Here is a 23433-nt window from a genome sequence, read left to right as displayed (position 1 = left end):
GCGTCACTACATCGAACCCTCTTTCTCACCCGAGAGATCTGTGGGAAGAAGAAAGAAGGCCGAAACGAGGCGAAGCGACGACGAGCTCCAAGCACGAGTCAACAGGCTCGAAGCAATGTGTATAGAAAAATCAGGAAAACCAGAGAACCATAAACTAGCAGTAGTCTTGCGAGAAGCAGGACAATCACCCCTTTCTGAAAATCTACTGAAATTGCCATTTCCAAGGAAATGCTCTTTGCCAACGTTTGCATCCCCATTCACTGGAACAGGAGACGCAATTAAGCACTTAAGGACTTATCGCATGACACTCACCCAATGAGACCATTATGATGTGGTGTTATGCAAGTTTTTTACTGCTAACCTAAAAGATGAATCCCTATTATGGTACAACAATCTTCCCAAGGGATCATTTCAGTCATTTGACCATCTATCCGAGCTATTTTTAGAAACGTACATTCACAACAGTCGAATCCGACCTTATATTGACGCGTTGTTCCAAAGCTCGAGAGGGACGAACGAGTCAGTTCGTTCCTTAGTCACACAATGGAGGAAGGTATGCGCTGAGATTGGAAAGGTCCCCGAAGACTATGCAATCTTGGGTTTTAAAAACAGTCTTAGAAAGACAGACCCACTCTTGGTCCGTATGCATGAAGGCATGCCAAAGAATCTATGTAAACTAAGAATAATCCAAGAAGACTATGTTTCCTTGGAGGAACTCCAAGACAGAACTTATGAAAAAATGGTGAAAGGAACCAACAGAGGAGCCAACGTGGTAGAACCACAAAACATTTCAGCCCAAGAAGCAGGGCGATCCAATGGTGGGCCAACCCAGTTCGATAAACATCGGACTATAGGATGGAAAGGAAGAGATCAGACCCAGCAAAATAAGGGGAAGTTTATAGACCCTGTCTATACGAAGCTAAACACACCAATCTCAGAGATCCTCAAGAAGATCGACGGACAGCACACAATTACCTACCCATGGAATAGAGGTCAGCAACCAGGACGAACTAAAAATCGGTCTGACTTCTGTGAATTCCATCAATTCCACAGCCACACGACGGATTCGTGTAGGTACCTAAAGAAGGTATTGCAAGACATGGTCAATGAAGGCAAGCTGCAAGAATATGTGGTGCAACCAACAACTCCACCAACAACTGGGGCACCCATACATCGCGTGGAGATCCCTCGCGAGGCGCAGTACTTAGGCTGCAACACCATCTCACACTCGTCCATTACCTCCCCTGTGCGAGAAGGAAACATTACTGGAAGAATACACAAACGATACTTTAAATGCGATAAAGTCTTCAGTGTATCCAGAGAACCTGCAATGGAGGAGTGGATGAAATTACGTATCAGCTTTTCAGCCTCGGAAGCACTGGAAGGAGGACATAATCACAACGATCCTTTTGTGGTCACGATGGCCATCACACTCCCCGAATACGAGGGCGAGGAAGTAAAAAACAAAGCGCTACCATGGGAAATGCCCAAAATTCTAATTTATGGTGGCAGCTCTGTGGAGATATTGTTTTACGAAACATTCAAACAAATGGGCCTCAAAGACGAGTGCCTCATACCATCTACATACAACATATTTGGCTTTAACGGGTCGTCCACTCGCCTAAGAGGGGAGATAACACTATAGATCCGAGGGGGAAGAATCCTTACCCTAACCACATTCTGCGTGGTAGACGTGTTGTCACCTTATACAGCCATTATCGGATAATCCTGGATACATGGAATCAAAGGAGTGGCCTCCACATATCATCAAAGGCTAAGATTCCCAACACCTGACGGAGTGGCAGAAATCATTGGAGACTCTGGCAAGGCAAAGTACTGTTACAAGATGGATGTGCAAAACGGCGAAAAAAAAATGAATTCCCCAAAGACACAAGCAAGGAGGGATAGAGGCATCAATAGCCCAGCCGAGACCCATGAACACATGGAAATAAGCGATTTACCAGCACACTCGCCCGACACCCCAGCCTCGTGCAACACCGTAGCCTCGGAGCCGATAACACGACTCTTATAGCAATCACAGGACCTCCCCAAGGAGGGATAAGTCAGACCTCGTACTCACACTGATATCAAGGGTAGTCCTAAGAACAAAACAACCTACACCGGCACCCAAAACATATTGAAGAATTCCCTCTACGGAAGCTCACAGAAGTTTGCTGACATAAGTACTTCACCTACAAGTACCTTACTATCTTTCCTAGATTGTTACTCAGGTTACAACCGCCGCATTAGCAAGACTAGCATGCAGACATACTCTGAACAAACAAAGACACCCATCCCAGATGACTGTGCACTAAACCCCTGGCCACTCATCAAAAAGGAGACAACGACTCCTAAGCCTAATCAGACTAGGGAAACAACCAATTGACAGAAATGTCTCCTTCACAAGTTAGGCTACAGACAAAAGCCCAACTGACATTACAAACTAATGAGAAGCATTAGCAGACTCCTGACATCACACGACCTATGAAGGTTGATGTTTAGAAAGTTCATATTTGAGGCAAGGGCTATGGGCCCCTACTTGTAAGAAGGTTATAAAACCTCCCTCCAAATGTACTAAGGGTTTACACCCTCCTTTGAAATTAATAAAACTACTCTTTTTGACTATTACTTGTCTACGTTTTGAATTTATGTTCAAATTTATATTCTAGGTCATAATATTTATTTTCTTATTTTTAAATTCCTATCTATTTTACATACATTTAGGACTAGTCATATCATATTTGCATTTCTAACATGCACATAAAATAGATGAAATCATTATGGCATGGTGCTGGCCACACCCCATTCTACAAAACAATAGGGGGAAACAATCCTCAGTTACCTTCTACGGACTAGACCCAAAGTAACATCGTCACGATCATGATATCGGACGATAACCTGTTTCAACCGGAGATACTCATTCTTGAGAATGTGCTCCAACAACTAACTCAAAAGAGGAAAAGCTCAACAGCGAGCTCTAAGCAAAACAAACGAAGGCTAAACGAAAGTTGCTATAACCTCAGTCCAAAAAACGTAAGAGATAGCATAACCAATTAAGGAATTGATTACTCCTCGGATATATTACCCAAAGTTGGACCAGCAGAGTGCAATCAAAACTTTTTCATAAGCCAAAGCATGATAAAGCATCATACAAAAAAAAAAAAAAAAGATGGCAGTCGCCAGACAACAATGTTAAATACCAATTAGCAGCAAAGTTAAAGCGCCTCTCACATACGAGGACTTACCATAAAAACAACAATGTTATGCCTCCCACAACTGAGGACTTTCCAACAAAAGACGAAACTGTTTCCAAAAAGGAGCAGGTAAACCAACCAATTTATGTCCAAACATAAGAAGCCAAAAGAAAGAAGCCAAAAGCAAGAAAGGAGCAAATTCAGGCATGTCCATCGCCTGGAGCCTCTTGCTCAACCTCTGCCTCACTCTGGACGATAGCAGCATCCTGTACGGGCTCGGGCACGGGCTCAGCAACTGGCAGAGGGACATCGATGTTCGCAGCAGCAACTCGTTGACGTTATCGAAGGACAGCATCCTTGCATGCCTTTGTCATCGTAACCTTGTACTGCGCATGAAGATTGGACAGGCTCTCATCTCTCTCGGCACGAACGACAACCAATTCTTCTTCACGGCTATTCACCAATTCATCAAGCTCCTGATCAAGGCTACGCCTAGCCGATCTCTCCTCCTCCAATTGCTTCTCCACCTCAGCCTTTTGTTTGCAAACCTCTGCAACACAAAAGCAAAGAAGATTAGCCCATAAAGCATATTTAGCATAACAAAATGCACAACTTAACATGCAAATAACCTTCATTTTTATGAAAAACAGTGGCTAAGTTCTGTTCTAAACGGGTCTTCTCGGTATCTAGAGCAATAAGCCTTGCTTCTGAAGGAGTCACAGCCGCCTCACTTTGAGGACAAGATAACATATGCCTATCGCGCTCCTTCTCCAAAGCGATATAATCTCGCTTGAGACATCTCAATGTCTCCTTGTCTTCCTCCGCCGGTAATATGATAGGCCTATGATCGCACTGCCAGTTAATAAGCTCATCCTTCTGAGCTTGAAGTATCTTGTTATCATCTGAACGTTTCACGGCTATCTTGTTGGCCTTGTCCAGCAAATGGCGTAGCTCCACAATACGATTCCGATGAACATCAACATCTTTTTGCAACAACACCTTTTCTTACTCTAAGGAGTCAATCTTATACTGATGCGAACTCACATCAAGTCTAAGATCACTACGCTCTCTACCATGCTTACGACGAGCATCTTCTAACTGCTCCTCCAATCTCCTGACCATCACTACCAATACAAGGACTCATTCAGAAGTCTAAACCCTACCATAGAGATGCAATACTAAGCATAAAAGAGGTAGATAAATACCTTCCAAATCCTTCTTATCTTGGGGAAACGCCAATGCTTCATCCCTAACCAGTTGCAGTCCAGCACGAGCTTTGACGAGCAGGAAATTTCTAAGATTGTTGCTCTAAACAGAACACCCAACACTATTAGTCAAGACTGGGGCAAAACGAAAAATAATAAAAGTACGCCAAGGAGCAAAAGTTTTTAATCACATACCGATAATACAAGCTGCTGCTGTGAATCCCTATCCAAGGAATTAAGGATGTGATCCTGCTCCTCTGCCACTAAACATACGCATAGAAGGAATGTTGGACGGACCCGCAGAGGTAGAAGGAAACCCACTAGCAAAGTTACTTGGTACGCTCAGAACACCAAAATTGCTCGGAACCAAACTTTTACCACCCCCTGATCCCTCGCCACCAACAACAACACTCTCCTGGGGAAGAGTCATCTCCGATCCAAAAGCAGCGTCAGGATCGATCGGATCATCCAACAGAGCTTGGTCAAGATCATCTAAGAACGAACCATTAACATATAACACTTCATCCTCACCAAACAAGGCATCAATATCCACTTCCATTGCATTCTCAAGTGCACCGGCATTTGATGTCCCGGCACCATCAGTCAACCTCCTCCTCTGCCAAAAACACAACAAACCTCGGCCGCTAAGGAAAAAACAGGGGCAAGGTATATATATATACGTCAAAATACAAGACAAGTATTTTTTACCTTAGCATCCTCGCCAGCCCGAGCAGACTGAGACAACCGCCTACGAGGGACGTTCCATTTGATCTCCAAGGGCCTATAAGCAGGAAGATGAGCATGCATCTCAGGAATGCAAGGAAGAACGTTACCAAGCTCATCCCAACCATAAATATAAGGACCCTTAACTCGGATAGGAACAAGAGGCCACTTAGGGTCGTGGGTCTTACGAAGCGTGCGGTTAGTAGCAAACTTTGGATCCAAATTGGACAAGTACGTAAGATCTCGAGCGCTCTTCCGAGATCTATAGATCCCAACCCCAAAACCATCATAGGTGTCGGAATGATGACACCAATAGTTTTCCACAAAGGTTTCACGAGTGTATAAACCCTTTTGGCTAGGATCAAACCTATTCAACTCGTGCCGAGTAACTTTGCCTTGGCTTCGGCTATTACACTGTCGGGCGATCCTGTAGAAGTTACCATTGGGCTGATTGATGGCTCGCTGAGGATCAAGCAGGCACAATACCTCGTACTGGGAAGACGAAGACCGGCGTCAAGTTGGCCCACTGAGACAATGATCTCATCAGGCCCACAGGGGTTCGTCGCCAGATGATCCTTTGAAAGAACGCCATGTTTCTTCTCTTTAGTAGCGTAGGAAATATCGAATCGTTGAAGATGGTTTCTATCCCTCGCCGATTCAAGAAACTCATCATCATACTGGCCGGTGAAACGCTCAGAACTAGGATTTCTCATCGGAGCTTTTCCAGGACTGATGAAAACAAACAAAACCAGAAGGTAATAAGTTTAAACGGCTAACAAAGAAAAGAAAAATCGAAACTAACAGACGTATACCGGCAAAAACTGCCAGAGAAAATGGCGGAAAAGCCTCACAGTCGGAGCAAAAGCAGGAGTTATCAGTCAAAAATGACAAAGATAACTTTAAAGCCCAAAAAGGGAAAGAAAACAATGATAAGAATCATTGATACCAACAAAAATGGATGATTACAGAAGATTCGATGGCAACCATTAGAGAAAGAAAAAAGAGAAATAAAAGCAAAGGGACCATACCGTCTTGAAGTTCGAGATGGAGAGTTCCTTCCAGACATTGTGAGTCTCTTTATGGGAGACAAGAAGTTAAGGACAAACAACAACAGACAAAGGAGAGAAAGAATGAAAAAATTCTGAACTCTGAAAAGAGATACTAAAGGCGACATTCTCTCCTCCCAATAGATTTTATAAGAAACCAAAGGACCACCAACCGGAGCCTCAAGTCCAATGGGTAAAAGCGCATTAAAGATGCAGACGTGGCGTAATCTAGGAACATGGCGTAAAAGGTGCGACGGTTACCAAGTTTTCTTCCCATCATGCCCTCAGCAAGTTGCAAAGAAAAGGAGCAAAATGTGTGGGTAAAATACCCGATGGCCACGTTTCAGCATCTTAAGGGCTGAATATCTGATGAGGTGATAAGGTAGGAGCACTGAATCATCCTCCAAAAGGTAGTTTTGTCTCAGTCGAGGCAACTGCACCAGCGCCACATGAATGACGCGTGTAGATAAAGGTCTAATCTGCTCAGATGGTCAAGTCTAAAAAGCAAGACCGCATTTAATGAAGAACAAGAACAAGACGTGGGTAGTTCCGCATCGTGATGAGAGACTCGGCGATCCATACTATGACCCAGAGCACCAGGTTCTCCACAGAAGGCCGACACGATCCAAGGGAAGGCGAGACAACTCGGAGGGAGAACCCAGCGAGCCATCGTAAGAAGTAGTATGGATGTCAGCCCGAGGAAACCAGAGCGAGGGAAGACATCCCACCGAGTTCGGACGAACACACCACCATGACTTTAGTTAGCCTATAAGTAACAGTCCATGTACCAGGAGATGGACAACTTATGTAACATTTTAGATGGTCTTTCTACAGAGAATTCCTGAGAGAGATCTAGACATAGAGAAAGTGAGAAATCTAGAAGAGATCTGTAATACTTTCAAGGGTAAGACCTTATAATCAACAAGAAAACATCTTCTTCTCCGTGGACGTAGGTCTTCATGACCGAACCACGTTATATGCTTCTGTTTATCTTTACTTTTCAATCTATTTACATCTTGTTCATCTTAGATCTTGTATGTTTAAGTAGTTTTTAGTCTTTAATTTCACTTGGGTGTAGTAGTCAGAAAATATGCAACTACATTGATAGCTTGGGATTCTTTATGTGTCTCAAAAGAAGAAGGAGGTTTAGCTTTTAAAATTTTAGAAAAATATAATTAGGCTCTCATAACTAAGTTTTCTTGGCGGCTATGTACAGAGCCTGACAAACTATAGGTTCAAAGCATGAATGCTAAATACTCACCTCATTGTGAATTTATTCATATGCAAGAGGAAAACAAGAACTCATCATAGGTATGGAAGGGTTTATCCCAGGGCTTGGAAATAGTTAAAAAATATCATAGATGGGATGTTAGGAGTGGGAAAAAAATTCTGGTCTGGTAGGACAAGTGGATAAGAGGTATAAGATTTAATTTTTTATAGATCGTTAATTAAGATCGTTGAACTTCATGATAATCAAACGATAATTATATACAAGAATAGTTTATATGGAATACCTGGTAACGCTAATCCATCATACGTCGATCATCTTTGGGGCAGCGATAATACCTTATGTAGGTCATGGTTTCTCTCTCTTGACTTTAGCCGTAATGAGTAATTCTTTGGATACAATGGTGATAGTTATTGTTTCCCTTTCATAGGTAGTGAGAGGACCAAGTTCTTAGGGTTTTTAGTTATAGCGTTATATCTCGACCGTCCATCAAAGAAGAGATAATAGAAATATTCTTACAAGAGGACTTAATCATCCTCCATGCCCAAAGGATTCTTTTAATCTACCAGTTAGAATTGTCTATCTATCAGATCTCATGCTTAGTAATCCTACAAGATGGAATGAGACATTAATTCGATCAGTCTTTCCAGATCATATTGCTAACATGATTCTTGGAATGTACTTGGTACAATATGGTGAGGATAAGTTAATTTGGGAGCCAAATAAAATAAGAGCTTTCTCAGTAAAATCGGCTTATAAAGTTCTTACTTCTAATTCAAATAATATAAGTGTTTGCAATAATACTACCCATTGTTTGGAAAAACCTGTGGAAATCCAAAGCTCCACATAAAGTTAAACTTTTCATTTGTAAATGGATTAAGGGAATAGTTCCAACAAAGAAAAAGTAGAGTCTTTATAAGCCTGACATAAAAGTTATGTGCTCTGAATGTCAGTCCATGGAGGAAACACTGCAGCACCTTCATATTCATTGTGATCATGCTAGATCAGTTTGGCTTGCCAGTGTGTCAAACATACAACACCAGAACATAAACATAGCTACTTGGATCACTATTTGGTTTCAATATCCACATCATGATGACTCAGATCTGAACTCTATCTGGACACTTAAACTAATGTGTACAACTTGGCAGATTTGGAAGAATAGGTGCTTAAAGTTTTTCTAGAATAGAAATATAAATAAGTCACAGGCTATTGCTAGCATTTATTATATGACTTCCAATTGCTTTTCTTCAATCAAATTTCAAAATGCAGATAGTGGGTTTCAATATCAGCATGTCTGGCTTCCACCTGTGAATAATTATTTCAAAATAAATATTGATGCCTCTTTTGATCCCTTTATGAGAAACATGGGAATTGGTCTGATTCTTAGAGATTCTGCAGGTACAGGCAGGGCCATCAGGGGCAAGTACTTCCATGGAGGAGTAGATCCGGAACAGGCTGAATGCTTGGCCGTTAAAGAATCCATCCTAGGGCTAGTGAAAATAAGCTAGATAAATTTATTTTGGAAACAAACTGTAAAAATGTGGTGAACTCTCTTAAGAATGCCAACTTTGTTGTTCATTGGATGAATGATGGAATTGTACATGAAATAAGGCATTTACTTTCTATTCTGAACTACTATGATGTAAGATATATTAGAAGAACAACAAACAATGTAGCTCATGTTATTGCTAACGATGCTAGAACTGATAATTCCTCTTTTGAATTTTGGTGTAACATCCCAGAAAAATATGGAAAAATTATAAGGGATGATTGGACTATCAGTCAGTCTTTATGTAAATCTTAAGTTAATGAAGTTTGTTCGTTGCATTAAAAAAAATTCAAAGTGTTTTTTTTTTGATTTATTTTGTTTCTTAATTAGTGTTTTAATAACATCTTAAATTTTCAAGATATAGCAGAGACGGACCCAGAAATTAGTGTTGGGTGGGGTGTCATGCAAAAACAACAACCAAAAAATTTGTACTCTAAAATAATGAAAGTTTTTACAATTTTATTCCTAAAATAGTACCTTTAATATACCGTATGTCGCTTGTCCAACAACCAAATCTTAATTGTTTCTCAAGCTTTATAGCAATCGACGGACTATTCTCACCTACAAGGCTACAACATAAATTACCAAAAATCTTAAAAAATTTTGTGGTTAGTTCCACAAAATTATTGAAAACCTTTAATTTAATATCATATGAGTCGATGACGTACATATCCGATATTAAACTGATGAGAACAAATGTACACTCAGTTAGGATCCTTCGGCTAGTACAAGGGTTCGAATCTCGACCTTCACAGTAAGAGGGAGCATGAGAACCATCAAACCTATAAGATAAAAATAGGTTTTCTACTAGGACATATTTTAAGTTTCTTGCCAATAAGATAAAAATAGAATCGAGCGAAAAAAAATTGGCCCACAAAGTAAATGGAAATTGGATGCTAGGAAAATTTTATAGATTTTAGTGGTAGATTATTGGATACTTAATACCAAATATCAAATAGTGTGTCAACTCTTAGGTCACAATGATAGTTTTAGAATTCTATTATTGGGGCTCCTTCATGTTGGGTTTTGGCGTTGCACTGAATTATAATGTCCAAAATATGGATATGGGGACCCAATCTATGCAAATATACCCCGATAAATCTGATTTATTCCTCTACTACCCTTTTGTTATTCAATTTAAACTAATTAAAACACCACACACACAAAAAAAAAAAAAGTTAAATGAACAAAATTCGCCTCAGTTTCTTCTTCTTCTCCTCGTATTCTCCTATGTAATTTGTTTTCGTCTTCTTCTTATTTTCTTCGTCTAAACGATGATTAGTCGCTGATTTATAAATATTTCATCGTCAATTAAATTCTCTATACAAATGATGGTGAAGGCATAGGAAAATCTCAAAGGAGCGAGTTCGAAACAACCCGAGAACCAGAGATTTCAAATTCATCATCTTCAAGTAAAGAAGGAAGATTATGAATTAATCAATGAAGGAGTTGAAGCAGGCACTGATACTCCTGATATGAATGCTATAAGGCCCACTCTTTATTTATGCATTTGTATGATTATTTAGTTTGTTTCGAAAAATGTAAGCCTGGAAAAACAGTTTCAGAAACTGCTTACGGTTAGAAGTTCTTGTATTCCCAGCCGTAACTAGTACTCGGCTGGGAAACTAAAAACTCCCATCCGTAACTGCTAGTACTCAGCTGGGAAACTAAGAACTCCCGGCCGTAATTTGGTTGTACAGCTGGGAATTGAGATTTTCGCACCGCAATTTATATCATACGGCTGGGTTATTCCTAGTCATATCTTGTTATGTTGTTAAAAATAATCAGGTGGTAGGGTTTATGGCCAGGTTGTTCGTAATCGAAATTTAAGAAACCAAGCCGTAACTTTTGTGTCATATCCGTTATGTATGTTAAGGCTTGGTCGATTGCTCAAGGTTCCAGTCGTAAACTGGTTTTGCGGCTAGGAATGTCAATTTTTCTTGGTCGTGTTTGCTGTTACGCCTTGGTCGTGTCTAGCTTCCCGGAATAGTGCAGAACAATCTAAAAAAAAGAACGAAGTGAATTTCACTGATTTTCTACCGGTACTCAACCATCATGCAGATGGATTTTTCTTTTTGTACCCACAAGTTTCTCCTGTATGAATGAAAGTTTTCATGTTGACTGTGCAGCTAACAATCCACGTACAGAAAACAATTATTGCCATCATCGTCAACCTGAATTATTTGTCTATGAAATCTACATCCTTTCGTTTCAAAATAATACGCTGATTTAACGTGCAAATTTATTTACCAGCTCGTTTCAAAATAATTTGCACATAAAACCAACCAATTATTTTGAAATTCGTAACCGAAATTTTTCTTGTACGAGCCAATTTATTTACCAGGTAGACCCTACACCTAAAGAAACTACATGGGCTAGTTTTTTATGGAAAATCCCAAGTAAAACGGTTTCCGATTAGTATTCCTCCGTTACTGATATATATAAGTGATATGATCTCCCACCCCAAAACAAGAACTAGGAATTACCAATAGGTACTATTATAGTGATACTAGTTAGTGGCAGGTCCACCCACTAAAGCCCAGTAAGTAGTGGTCCATAATAAAAAGAAAACATAAAAATGGACCCAATTTTTTAATCCCGGGTCCTGTACACGTGCGGGACAAATCATGTGAAATTTTCAAATACCTAAACTACCCTTCCAATCCTACATATATTTAAGCAGCCTATTTCAAAGTTTCTAAAAAAAAAACAGCGAATTCACATCCGGTTTCTGCTCTATTTCTTCTTCTCGCTTTTGGACTAGGGTTTTTGAAGATTTCTTTAGTGATTTTAACAGGTATGTTGCTTAATCTTTTCTATTTTCTTCTTTCTACTACAGTTTCATGGAGATTGGTTGTGTTCTGTTTTGTTTTTTATGAATCTTTTTCGTATTTATTCAGTTATTTGGTTAGATTGTTAAGTTTTTAGCTTATTTTAGCTTTCGATTTGATTATCTTTCTGTTTTCTTTTCAAAATCAGGTTTGTTTTCACTTTCAGATCGTATTATCCAGCAGTACATATATGACATACTCATTGTTTCTGCTACAGTTTTTGAATCATGTTTAAGATTTGAATTTTGTATCATGGAGATTGGTTGTGTTCTGTTTGTTTTTTATGAATCTTGTTCGTATTTATTCAGTTATTTGGTTAGATTGTTAAATTTTTAGCTTATTTTAGCTTTCGATTTGATTATCTTTCTGTTCTTTTTTCAAAATCAGTTTTGTTCTCACTTTCAGATCGTATTATCCAGCAGTACATATATGACATACTCATTGTTTCTTCTACAGTTTTTGAATCATGTTTAAGATTTGAATTTTGTCATGGAGATTGGTTGTGTTCTGTTTGTTTTTTATGAATCTTGTTCGTTTATTCAGTTATTTGGTTAGATTGTTAAGTTTTTAGTTATTTTAGCTTTCGATTTGATTATCTTTCTGTTTTCTTTTCAAAATCAGTTTTGTTTTCACTTTCAGATCGTATTATCCAGCAGTACATATATGACATACTCATTGTTTGCTACAGTTTTTGAATCATGTTAAGATTTGAATTTTGGATCATGGAGATTGGTTGTGTTCTGTTTGTTTTTTATGAATCTTGTTCGTATTTATTAAGTTATTTGGTTAGATTGTTAAGTTTTTAGCTTATTTTAGCTTTCGATTTGATTATCTTTCTGTTCTTTTCAAAATCAGGTTTTGTTCACTTTCAGATCGTATTATCCAGCAGTACATATATGACATACTCATTGTTTCTGCTACAGTTTTTGAATCATGTTTAAGATTTGAATTTTGGATCATGGAGATTGGTTGTGTTCTGTTTGTTTTTTATGAATCTTGTTCGTATTTATTCAGTTATTTGGTTAGATTGTTAAGTTTTTAGCTTATTTTAGCTTTCGATTTGATTATCTTTCTGTTTTCTTTTCAAAATCAGTTTTGTTCTCACTTTCAGATCGTATTATCCAGCAGTACATATATGACATACTCATTGTTTCTGCTACAGTTTTTGAATCATGTTTAAGATTTGAATTTTGGATCATGGAGATTGGTTGTGTTCTGTTTGTTTTTTATGAATCTTGTTCGTATTTATTCAGTTATTTGGTTAGATTGTTAAGTTTTTAGCTTATTTTAGCTTTCGATTTGATTATCTTTCTGTTTTCTTTTCAAAATCAGGTTTGTTTTCACTTTCAGATCGTATTATCCAGCAGTACATATATGACATACTCATTGTTTCTGCTACAGTTTTTGAATCATGTTTAAGATTTGAATTTTGGATCATGGAGATTGGTTGTGTTCTGTTTGTTTTTTATGAATCTTGTTCGTATTTATTCAGTTATTTGGTTAGATTGTTAAGTTTTTATTATTTTAGCTTTCGATTTGATTATCTTTCTGTTTTCTTTTCAAAATCAGGTTTGTTCTCACTTTCAGATCGTATTATCCAGCAGTACATATATGACATACTCATTGTTTCTGCTCTTAGATTCTGTTTCTTGCATAGATCTCTCACTTTTTTTAGTTTGACCCATCAGTACGTATGTGAAATACTGTATTTTAATACTGTTACATCTTTGTCACATTTGCAGGTTCAAAACATGTCTGATGCAGAGTGTTCCAATCCAAATACCTACTGCTATGCATACATTTACTATAAGCATCATCATTTTGCTCACCTCGTTACTTTTAAGTCTAGTATTGATGACCTGAAATTTCTTATTTGTGAAAACTGGAGAACCTTGAACCCTTCTGAGATTATCATCACTTATGTTGAGAATGGTGTCAAAGTGCCTGTGATTGCTGACTTTCAACTTCATGGTCTCGCTGCCTTGCATTTTTCAAAGAAATCGGCGTTCTTTGAGCTGCATGTGGATTTTCTTCTGCTGGTGGATGTAGTTCCTCTACATTCAGCGACGTCGACAACAATTCAGAACTGATTAGGGCAGATAGAGATAGTTATGAAACTGATGGAAAAGAAATTGTTAAACCTCTTCTGTCCGATGGGTGGGAGAATGTTTTTGATGATCCTAACAAGCTTTTTCGTGGTGGTGTTGATGCTGTTCGGTTGGCCTGTCAAAAGTATTGTTTGAAGACTGGGTATCGCGTAACAAAGGTGAAGAATGATCGTGAAAGGTTCACAATGAAATGCAGTAAAGTCCCATGCACTTGGATGATCCATGCAGTTGCTATTGATTCTACTTGCGATGTTTTTAGGATAAAAAAGTATGTTGGGAGGCACACTTGTGGAGCTGGTGTGAAGTTGAGAAGTCCTAAAGTATCGAAGAAGCTGGTACACAACCTTATTCATGATCGTGTGATGCACAACCCACTTATCAAGCCTCGCGAAATTGAAGATTATATAAAAGTTGGTGCTGGTGTTAATATCAAATATCACCATGCATATCATGGTTTGGAACGGTCACACCATGAAATTTTTGGGAATGATGTAAAGTCTTACTCTGATCTGGTTTGGTGGGTGAATTCATTGAAAGAAACAAATCCTGGCTCTTATGAGGATTTTCAGTTTAACGATGCAACTCAGACATTTGAAAGGTTATTCATCGCAATAGGCGCTTGTATTGAAGGTTATAGACTTTGTCGACCAATGATTTTTGTTGATGCAACTTTTCTGACCGGGAGATTTAGAGGTACCCTTATGGCTGCTACTTGTCTGAATGGGAATCAAGGCAAGTGCTCTTTGTTACGTTTTAATTGTTATTGTTTACAAGTTATTCACTGCTTTTAATCGTTGGAACTTTTTGAGTATACCATTTATGTACTGAAAAGTTATTGTGTCTAACACACATAATTCATATATGTAAGCATAAGACCTTTTTTTGAGTACAATATGTCTATTATGTACTGGAAATTCTTAGTCTATTTTCCAGTACATAATATATGTTACGTCTATGAATATAGCAACATATTTAGTGACAGTATATATATATGTACTGTTTGTTTTTTCAGGTTTTTATCCGCTAGCCTTTGCATTGGTCCCAGGAGAGGATGTTGACAATTGGGATTGGTTTATGTGCAATCTTAGCAACATTGTTGATGACCGTCCTATCACCTTTATGTCTGATCGTCATGAAGGATTGTTGAGGGCTATTCCTAAACACTTTCCTACTTCCCATCATGGCTATTGTTACTACCACTTGCAAGGAAACTTACCAATCAGGAAATCGGACGAGAAGTACAAAGAAGTTATGGCTTGTTTCAAAAAAGCAACTTATGCTCTCACACCAGCAAGATATGAAGAAGCACTAATGGAAATGGAGTTAATGGGAAGGCCTGGGGTTGCTGAGTATTGCCGCAATATGCCTAGGGAACATTGGTCCAGCGCGTTCTTCACTGGCTGTAGATTTGGTCAGACTACATCAAGCGTTGCTGAGTCCTTCAATAATTGGATTCGGAAAGACAAGAGGTTGCCTGCCTGCGCCCTCGTTGACATGATCAGGTTTGTGTGTGTGTTTTTTTTGTTGGTGTTTTCTTTGTTTTTGGTTCATTTTTTTTTGTTCAAAATTTATTACAGGTGTTCTTTTTGTTCCATTCATAGGTTACGCGTTATGGAGTTGATGAATGAACGTCGCGAAATGAGTCTTTTGATGGACCCAGAGAAGCTCACTCCTACCTACGAGGCGTTACTTAAAGAACATATTCAAATTGGTCGAGTTTGGAATGTTACTCAGTCATCTGCGTATGAGTATGAGATTCATTCGCCTAGGTTAGCTTTATCCCATAAAACAACTTTTACTGTACTATAGCATACATGTAGGAGTGAATCATATGTTTTGTTTTTTTTATTTGTTTGCAGTGCTGCATATATGTACTGCTTTTAAGTTATTTGTGCTGAAAAGCTTTTTACGCATCTGCAGGTCTCACACTGTTGATCTGCTGAACAAGACTTGCACCTGCCAAAGATGGCGTGTTTATGGTTTTCCATGCTCTCATGCTACAGCAGCTATATCTGCCAAGGGTGATCGATACGTAGATTATATCGAAGACTACTTCAAAGTTACAAATTTTCAGCAGCTGTATTCAATTGCTATCAGACCAATCCCCAACTACAACAGGCCAGAGCAGTATCTGCCAGAGGATACTATTTTTCCACCCCATCCACGAGTTCCACCAGGTAGGCCAAAGGGAAATCGTATCAAGAATGCATGGGAGAAAGCTAGGAAGTCCGTCCGTTGTTCCAACTGTAAGAAGAAAACTCACCACAACAAGGCAACGTGCACTGTCATTCCTTCATACCCATGAGTTTTAGATTTTCAGTTCTCCCTTATTAGTTCTATTGGTCACAATGCAGATTCTGTTTTGCGCATCATTTTAAATACTTTTGTTCGCTTTTTTTAGAGTGCTGAAATTATGTACTGTTTGATATCTTTCTGGGACAAGGTACTTTGTGCTCATTTAAGACTCTTTTAATGGTACTTTGTACTGCATTATCCACTTTCAATATTATTGGTTTTCAGGTTGATTTCCAAGTTTGTTCAAGACTTTCTGAGCACAACTATTATGTACTTTGTTCAATTAAGACACACCAAACAAAGAGACCAGCTCTGAGATTCATGTTCTCTCCCATCATGATTAACAAATTTAGAGAGTCATATTCTTCAATTGACTCTAATAGCTGGTCTATGTTACATAATACACACCAAAACACTTCATACTATGGACTTTTACCATCCAACATGTCAACATTTTTATAAAGCCAAACAACTGTACATAGATTAAACACAAACACCATAGTTTCGAGAACAATTGTTATCAAAATAAATAAGAATAATTACTAAACTTTGATATTGTCTAAAACAAACTAGCAAACTCTGAATATGTTCTCTATGATAACTTCTACTATGCATTCCTAATTCATATAAGCACTGTCTTAAAAACCTTTTGGAGCATGAATATTCCAGCTCTCCTCAGGAGGAGATGTTGCTGAGAGTATTTTGCATGCTAAAGAGATCCTCTTCTTATGTATTTTGTCCTTTAGTTCTTCTGGGTCTCCCAAGCTCATTCGCACTCCATCAATTACTTCCTCCTTTGCAACTTTCTTCATGATGTGCATGATATATATTGCACAATCTGGATAGTCTCCCTGTTGAGGTGTTGGGTAACTAATCATCTTTACTCTGCTTACAAGTGGAAGGCAGGCTCGACAAGCGTTCATTAATTGCTAACAAGCAGTATTCTGCCATAAGATTAGCATTATCGAGACACTCATTTTTGGATACAGCTTCCCAAGTGTTGTAGTGGAAGAATTCGCCTTTCTCGCATTCATACACAAGAAGCGTCCAATGCACGTTTTGGTGTGACATTGGAATAATAATCTTCCTGGTTCCTTCCTCCATATTCCTGATGGGTAAGAATACAGCAGTGTTTGCTGCTACTTGATGTACTGGGTCACTTAAATAAAACTGAAAAAGAATTAAATTTATCAGTGTAGTAAATATGTACTGAAAATTATAGTGTAAAACACATATATGAAAGCATAATATTTGTTACAACATCAAAAAAAAATTGTTTCGTTTTAGTTTCGCAGATATGCTATGCCCTTTACAAAGACATGATGCATGTTGTTTATCAAGATAAATTGGAAAACATACCCAGCCTGTTGGATCAATGTGGAGTACTGGAATGTACTTTCTCTGTCCATTCACTGGTTGCTCATTATGATATGCTTTTTTCAGTTGGTATTGCCAGTAATTTATAAGATCTCCCTCTAAAGCCCTGTTATGTAGCAGATCTTCAAAGTCTCTGCAGATAATATGTGATGACCAATCACAGCAGGAGCTTTCCAAGCACTGTTGCTGCAAATTCAAATAATCCAAATCAATTATAAGTTTGATTCTAAACGAAGTACATAAAGTTTTGTTAAAATGAAAGGGACATATCCAAGAGAGACTCACATTGAGGTAGCTTTGTCAAAAAAAGGAGAGAGAAGCGCTCTTTGTTGTGAACTCAAATCCTTATAGAACGGAGATTTCCTTAGGCTCAACAACTTGCGTGCATTCTTCACTTTTTTAGTAAGTTCTTGCAGATTTGGATCACCTTTAGCTTTTCTCTTTCTCACATTCTCGCTATCCTTTTTCTGAACTTTCTCTGTTGGGCAATCTTTTCCAACTGGGTTTTCAGTTCTGGACTTTGTTTTTCGCCTTTTATGTCCCGACAGTCCTTTGCCACTAGCAAACTCAGGATCAACTCTTTTCTGCGGGTGGCTCCGAGTTACTGGCTTCTGAGGGGTGTATGTGATTTTTGGAGTAAGTTTCTTCTCCTTGGCTGAGATAGTCGGCTTTTTCTTCTCCTTGTCCATGACTGACGTGTCGACTTCGCTATTGGTTTGACTTCATTACTCTTTGTAGCCAGCCTATCTTCGAGTCTCTTGGCAAGTGTTACGTCATCTTCCTCTGATGTTTGACTAACTCCAGGTTCGTTATCCTTCAATATACCATAAACGTAAAAAAAAATGAGAGACTAAAAAAGCAAAAAAAAAATGAACAGAATAGAACATATGTATTCTTGGATTCTTTTCAGTACAGAAGTTATGTACTTTTAGTTTCACTGAGTACATAACATATGTACTGTTGGTTTTTCCCATGTTATTGAACATATGTAACATAAGTGGTCCATTAAGTATTGATAAATTTGTTACTTTTCACTTTTTTGGTAATTATAATTACCTTCTGTAGCTCAGAAAGAAGTTGGAGAGTCTCAGCATATGCTTTAGCTTTTTCGGCGCTCATATTCTTCTTCAGTCGAGCTTCCTCTGCCTTTTCAGCATCTAAAACTGGATACTTCTGTTTGAGAATCGGCAGCATTAGTACATATGCTAAAAGCATCATTAAAAACAAAACATAAATTCATTAAACAGTAGATTTAGGTACTTACAAGACTCTCTAATTTTTAGTAGGCTGTTGCTTTCTGTCATTCTTCATTTTCTTCTTCCTTTCTACTTCATTGAATGGAATGGGATCCCAAGGTTTCCTTATTCCCTGCATTTGAAACAAATCAGACTACGAGCTATTTGACCAAAAATTGATATACGTACTGCTGGTTATATGTATCAGAAGGATATATGTACTAGGTTTAGAACATGTTCATACTTCTTGTTCAGGTTGCTGAAGATCAGCTTTCAAACGAGCTTTTTCAGCTGCAGCTAAAACAATTGCAGAGGCTTCATTAAGTGTAGGTGCAGTATCGATTTGAGCTTGCTCATCCGAGGGATCCGTTTGAGCTTGATCTGATGCTCCTCTAGCAGCTGGAGCTTCATTATGCGCAGGCGCAGCTGCAAGATGGATTTGAGGTGGATCAGGTGCACCTAGATCAATTGCAGGCTGCTGCACCTCTTCTCCATTTTGATCACTTGGTCCTAAACCCAAGTCAAAAGTTGGTCTTGAAACTTGTGATGGAGGATCCAGATCTTTAGCATAAAATTTGTCGAAGATTTGAGAAGATTCCATTTTTTCCAAGCTTGGTAAACTACCAGTCGACGGGTACTCCAGACTAAGAATTCCTAAGGATGGATAAGGATCTCCCATAATTTCAGCTTGTAGATATTTTGAGTACTCATCGGTATAAATACCCTTCCCATGGATGGCCAGGTCAATCAGTTTCTCCATCGGCACGGTATGCAGTTCTTTGAGACTCGGCAGCTCACAAACCAAAGGCATAAACTGCATATTCGGCAACATTTCTTCAAGCGATGCACCCTACATAAATGCAATGCCAAACCGTATTATTTTATAGGATGACAAAGTATAAAATTGGTAACTAGTGTAACGTTCAATTCGCTCACCTGTCTATCTCTAAGAGAACCAATTTCCACTTCAATATTACCCAGAACTTGTGTCGCTGCTGTTTGTTGGAGTTCAGCCTTTTCAGTCTGTTATTCAACATAAGGTGATATGTTTTTAATCAGTATTGCAGATATGTACTTGTATGTTTTTTCAGTATAGTAGATATGTACTGACAAGTTTTAGTTTTTTACAAACTAAACTAATACTAGAAAGAATATAACTTACCTGTGATGGTTCTGGCATGCTCTTTTCCTCTTGCAGCTCTTTCACCTTTCGCTCCAAATCAGATCTAGCCAAAATTTTAAACTGTGAAACTTCAATATCGAACTGTGTGAGATTTTCTTCAGAGCCCCCCATAACAGGCATTGTTGGAGTAGCATTTCCCTGTTCATTCGACTTTTCTTGGGTATCATCTGGAATTTCCTGTTCATCCTCTGTTACCAAAGGAGTAGTTGCTGATGGAACGGTGTCATCCAAATCATCATGCCCTTCTTCAGAGCTACTGCTAGATTCTTCTTCTCCCGAGTTTGGTTGTGGAGGTGGGTAAGCTCTGTGATATATATCATTCAAAAGCTCTTCTAGGATACTCACATCAATGGGGAGGCCGTCCTCTTTCCTTCTCTGTAATTCACACCATTTTTCTGCAATTGTCAGCCTCAAATCTTCATTCTTTACTTCCAAATCCTCGAATTTTTCTTGCCAATCTACTGTCAATGGCACTTCTTCAACTGGAAGCCTTTGAGCAATTTCATTCAACATTTCTTTTTCATACATAGTATATTCATCCTTAAATTCTTTAGAGAACTGGAAAAGTACATATAACGCACACATATAACCAGTTTTTATCAGTATAACATATATGTACTCAAATAAATAGTGCATATGACACACACACAATCATTTTGGTCAATCAGAAAACTGCTTTTCTGATAGTGTCCTACCTAAAACAAATCATTTAAGTATAATTATTTATGAAAACACAAATAATTATACTTAAATTCATCAACTTTAATCAGTTTTTTAGATATGTACTGGTGCATCATTGTTTCCTAAACCAAAACTACAAGAAGCATAATGAAATAAAACTTATCCTAGTAATATGTATTGTTTTTCTTAGGGACTTACTGTGTATTGCGAAGCCTCCATATCCTTTAGAAACTCAACAGATATTTCTTTGATGTTCCACCTTGCCGCTCTTGGAAGGTATCGATCATCTGGTAACATCACTGGTTTCACCAAGTGAGTATGCTCCGCATACAACAACTATGACAAAAATAACATCAATAGAATCAAATACAGAAACTTAAATGACAGTAGAGTAAATATGTACTTGGAAAAAAAAAGCTTGTACTAGATGATCGATACCAACAAATAGACGACACAACCAGTGATGTCCTCGGGAGTGTTGTAGTTCTGATTGATTTTCTTCTCTAAGAAACTATGTATCAGGTCAGGCCAAGATACATTCTTTGACTTCTCAAGATCATAAACTAAACCAAAGTACTTTTCTTTGAGTTTATGAGCATATTTTGTTGTAAAAAACAAAGTAATACACATAAACAGGCATAATAGCTTAACCATATCTTCAATTGTTTGTTCAGTTTCTACTCTTGGTATCCTGTACTTCATATCTTCATCATCTTCACTATCGGTTACTTGTTCATCATTGTCATCATCACTGTCTTCGCCACCTTCAGATTTACAATTCTTGATACCAGTACGCTTGAGCAGTTTCAAGATGGCATCTTGTAGCATTGGTCTTGTAACCGTGTTGCTATCACCAAAGTGTCTAATGTAGAATGGTTTCTGCCTCCATCCACCACCTACCATCAAAAAGGTGTCATCAGTTCTTCTTCCTGCCATTCTTGGCATTCCAAACATTACACCCATTTTTTCTGGTGTCGACGTGATAATGTTTGTTTCACCTCTTCTAACAAACTCAAATGTGAGCTCATTCTTGACTCGACCCCTTTTGTAACACTTCAAGTACTTTTTCACTGCAGCTTCCAACTTTTCCCAATGACTTTCTGAGTACTTAGTGTGCCAGAACATCAAAAACATCTGTCCATAAGAAGATTCGGCTATCTTTTCCAATGTGGCTTCACTCAAAGTATATTTACTCGCCTTCATTCTGGCAACCAGGCTATGTAATGCTGTGAAACCAGACCTATACAACTTCCTAACAGATTTTGGCACAACCTTACTTGCAAAATTTAATTGGTTTTATTTCAGTACAACATTTATGGACTACACATTCATCATCTCAGAAACACAATCAATCACTATTGGCCTTATGTACTTCATATCCAAAGATCATTATCACATAAACAAAGAAACATATGAATTTAGAGTACATAAACACTACAATGTCTCAGTTTTTTAGTTATGTACTGCCAATTATGTGCCAGAAACACGAACAGTGGTAAATAGACACATAAACAATGTTACCCATTCACTACTGGACTTATGTACTGCCAAAAACAACCTAATTAAGAAAAAACCTCAGTATTTGATATATGTACTGCTGGCTCTATGTATCAGAAATAAAATGAAACAAATTGCATATCACTTTTGATTCTTATTCTACAGTTTTATAGTTATGTACTGCCAATTCTAAGTGCTAGAAACACAAAGTAGAAGTTGCATGTAAACTCTGATAGGTTTTCATAAATTTTTAATCAGTACTTCTAATATGTACTGGTGGATCTATGTCCCCGAAACAAAAAATATACTGAAAGTGTTAGAAATAGTACCTTTTTTCTGAATTGGTGCGTTGTTACTCGGTTTTCTTCGTTTTCTTTTTAATACATCTGTATATTCATCGTCCGATGAACTTTTTGAAGTTTTTTTCTTCGATTTCGGTGTTTCAACCTGTTTACTCTTTTTTCTCTTTGATTTTCGTCTTGAAATTCTTAAATCGTCTTCTGATGTTCTAGGAGCAGTGCTATCATCCATTATTGTTTCTTCTTCTTGGATTGTTCTTGTGATTTTTCTTGTTTTAACCATTATCGGAAGAGAAGAGAAATTTAGGTTTAGGTTTTTCCAAACTAGCAAAAATCTCTGAATGATTTTTGAGATCTGTTGTCTCAAAAATCTCTAAATGAGTTTGGTTTTTGATTCTCTGAATTCTCTCTGTGAAGAGAAATTTTTTTCTCTTTGAAAACCGTAAGAAGTTGGTGGTACGGGAAAGACAAACGAATGATTTTTCTGACCGTTTCAGCGGTTTTGTACGGGAATAGATAGTGGGTGCATTCTTCACACGTGGTAACTACTAGGGTAAGCTCGTCATTTTACTCTTTTCAAAATATTATGGACCTAGTGATAAGTCTAAAACCCGGTTAGACCCTACTATAACTAAATATATGGGCTTAGGACCAAACAACAAATTTTCCAAACAAGAAATCCTAGTTAAGCTTTTGTTGTCAAGCTAAAGAACAAGAATGTCAATAGTAGTTTTTTTTATTGGAGACGAGAAATTCGAAGAGTTGGAACCACCAAAAGAACATGTAAAGAATATATTAATTCTTTTAAGCCCCGGTATGTCAATCAGCGCGTATTTTTGAAGAACAGGTTTTGAAAATTATAGAAAAAAATTAAACACTTGATGTAGTAGATCTGGTAACTACATTGTTTCTCTATTATTAAGTTGATCAATTACAGAGTAATTTAAGACATGGGAGAATGGAATAGAGGGATTGGAGT

At 37.9% G+C, this 23433-nt stretch overlaps 4 protein-coding genes across 4 annotated transcripts; 2 read left to right on the top strand and 2 right to left on the bottom strand.

Moving 5' to 3' along the window:
• The first annotated feature begins 739 nt into the window (after nucleotides 1-739).
• On the top strand, nucleotides 740-1645 carry LOC113296428. Its single transcript, XM_026544735.1, has one exon. The coding sequence runs from the start codon at nucleotides 740-742 to the stop codon at nucleotides 1643-1645; it is 906 nt and encodes a 301-aa protein (XP_026400520.1).
• Nucleotides 1646-8763: 7118 nt separating this feature from the next.
• Nucleotides 8764-16192, top strand: LOC113296427 (protein FAR1-RELATED SEQUENCE 6-like). Its single transcript, XM_026544733.1, has 7 exons — nucleotides 8764-8888; nucleotides 13829-14065; nucleotides 14147-14222; nucleotides 14457-14619; nucleotides 14900-15389; nucleotides 15489-15656; nucleotides 15808-16192. The coding sequence occupies exons 1-7, from the start codon at nucleotides 8764-8766 to the stop codon at nucleotides 16190-16192; spliced, it is 1644 nt and encodes a 547-aa protein (XP_026400518.1).
• A 1465-nt stretch (nucleotides 16193-17657) lies between these two features.
• Nucleotides 17658-18250, bottom strand: LOC113296426. The gene is made up of 2 exons (XM_026544732.1): nucleotides 17845-18250; nucleotides 17658-17745 (listed from the first exon to the last, which is right to left on the bottom strand). The coding sequence occupies exons 1-2, from the start codon at nucleotides 18246-18248 to the stop codon at nucleotides 17658-17660; spliced, it is 492 nt and encodes a 163-aa protein (XP_026400517.1). The 5' UTR covers nucleotides 18249-18250.
• A 1631-nt stretch (nucleotides 18251-19881) lies between these two features.
• LOC113296425 lies at nucleotides 19882-20955 on the bottom strand. The gene is made up of 2 exons (XM_026544731.1): nucleotides 20857-20955; nucleotides 19882-20535 (listed from the first exon to the last, which is right to left on the bottom strand). Exons 1-2 carry the CDS (start codon nucleotides 20953-20955, stop codon nucleotides 19882-19884), a joined length of 753 nt encoding a protein of 250 aa, XP_026400516.1.
• Between the last annotated feature and the right edge of the window lie 2478 nt (nucleotides 20956-23433).

The sequence above is a fragment of the Papaver somniferum genome, chromosome 7 (assembly GCF_003573695.1).
Source record: "Papaver somniferum cultivar HN1 chromosome 7, ASM357369v1, whole genome shotgun sequence".
Taxonomy (NCBI): Eukaryota; Viridiplantae; Streptophyta; class Magnoliopsida; order Ranunculales; family Papaveraceae; genus Papaver; species Papaver somniferum.
This window is presented reverse-complemented; position numbering and strand designations above follow the sequence as displayed.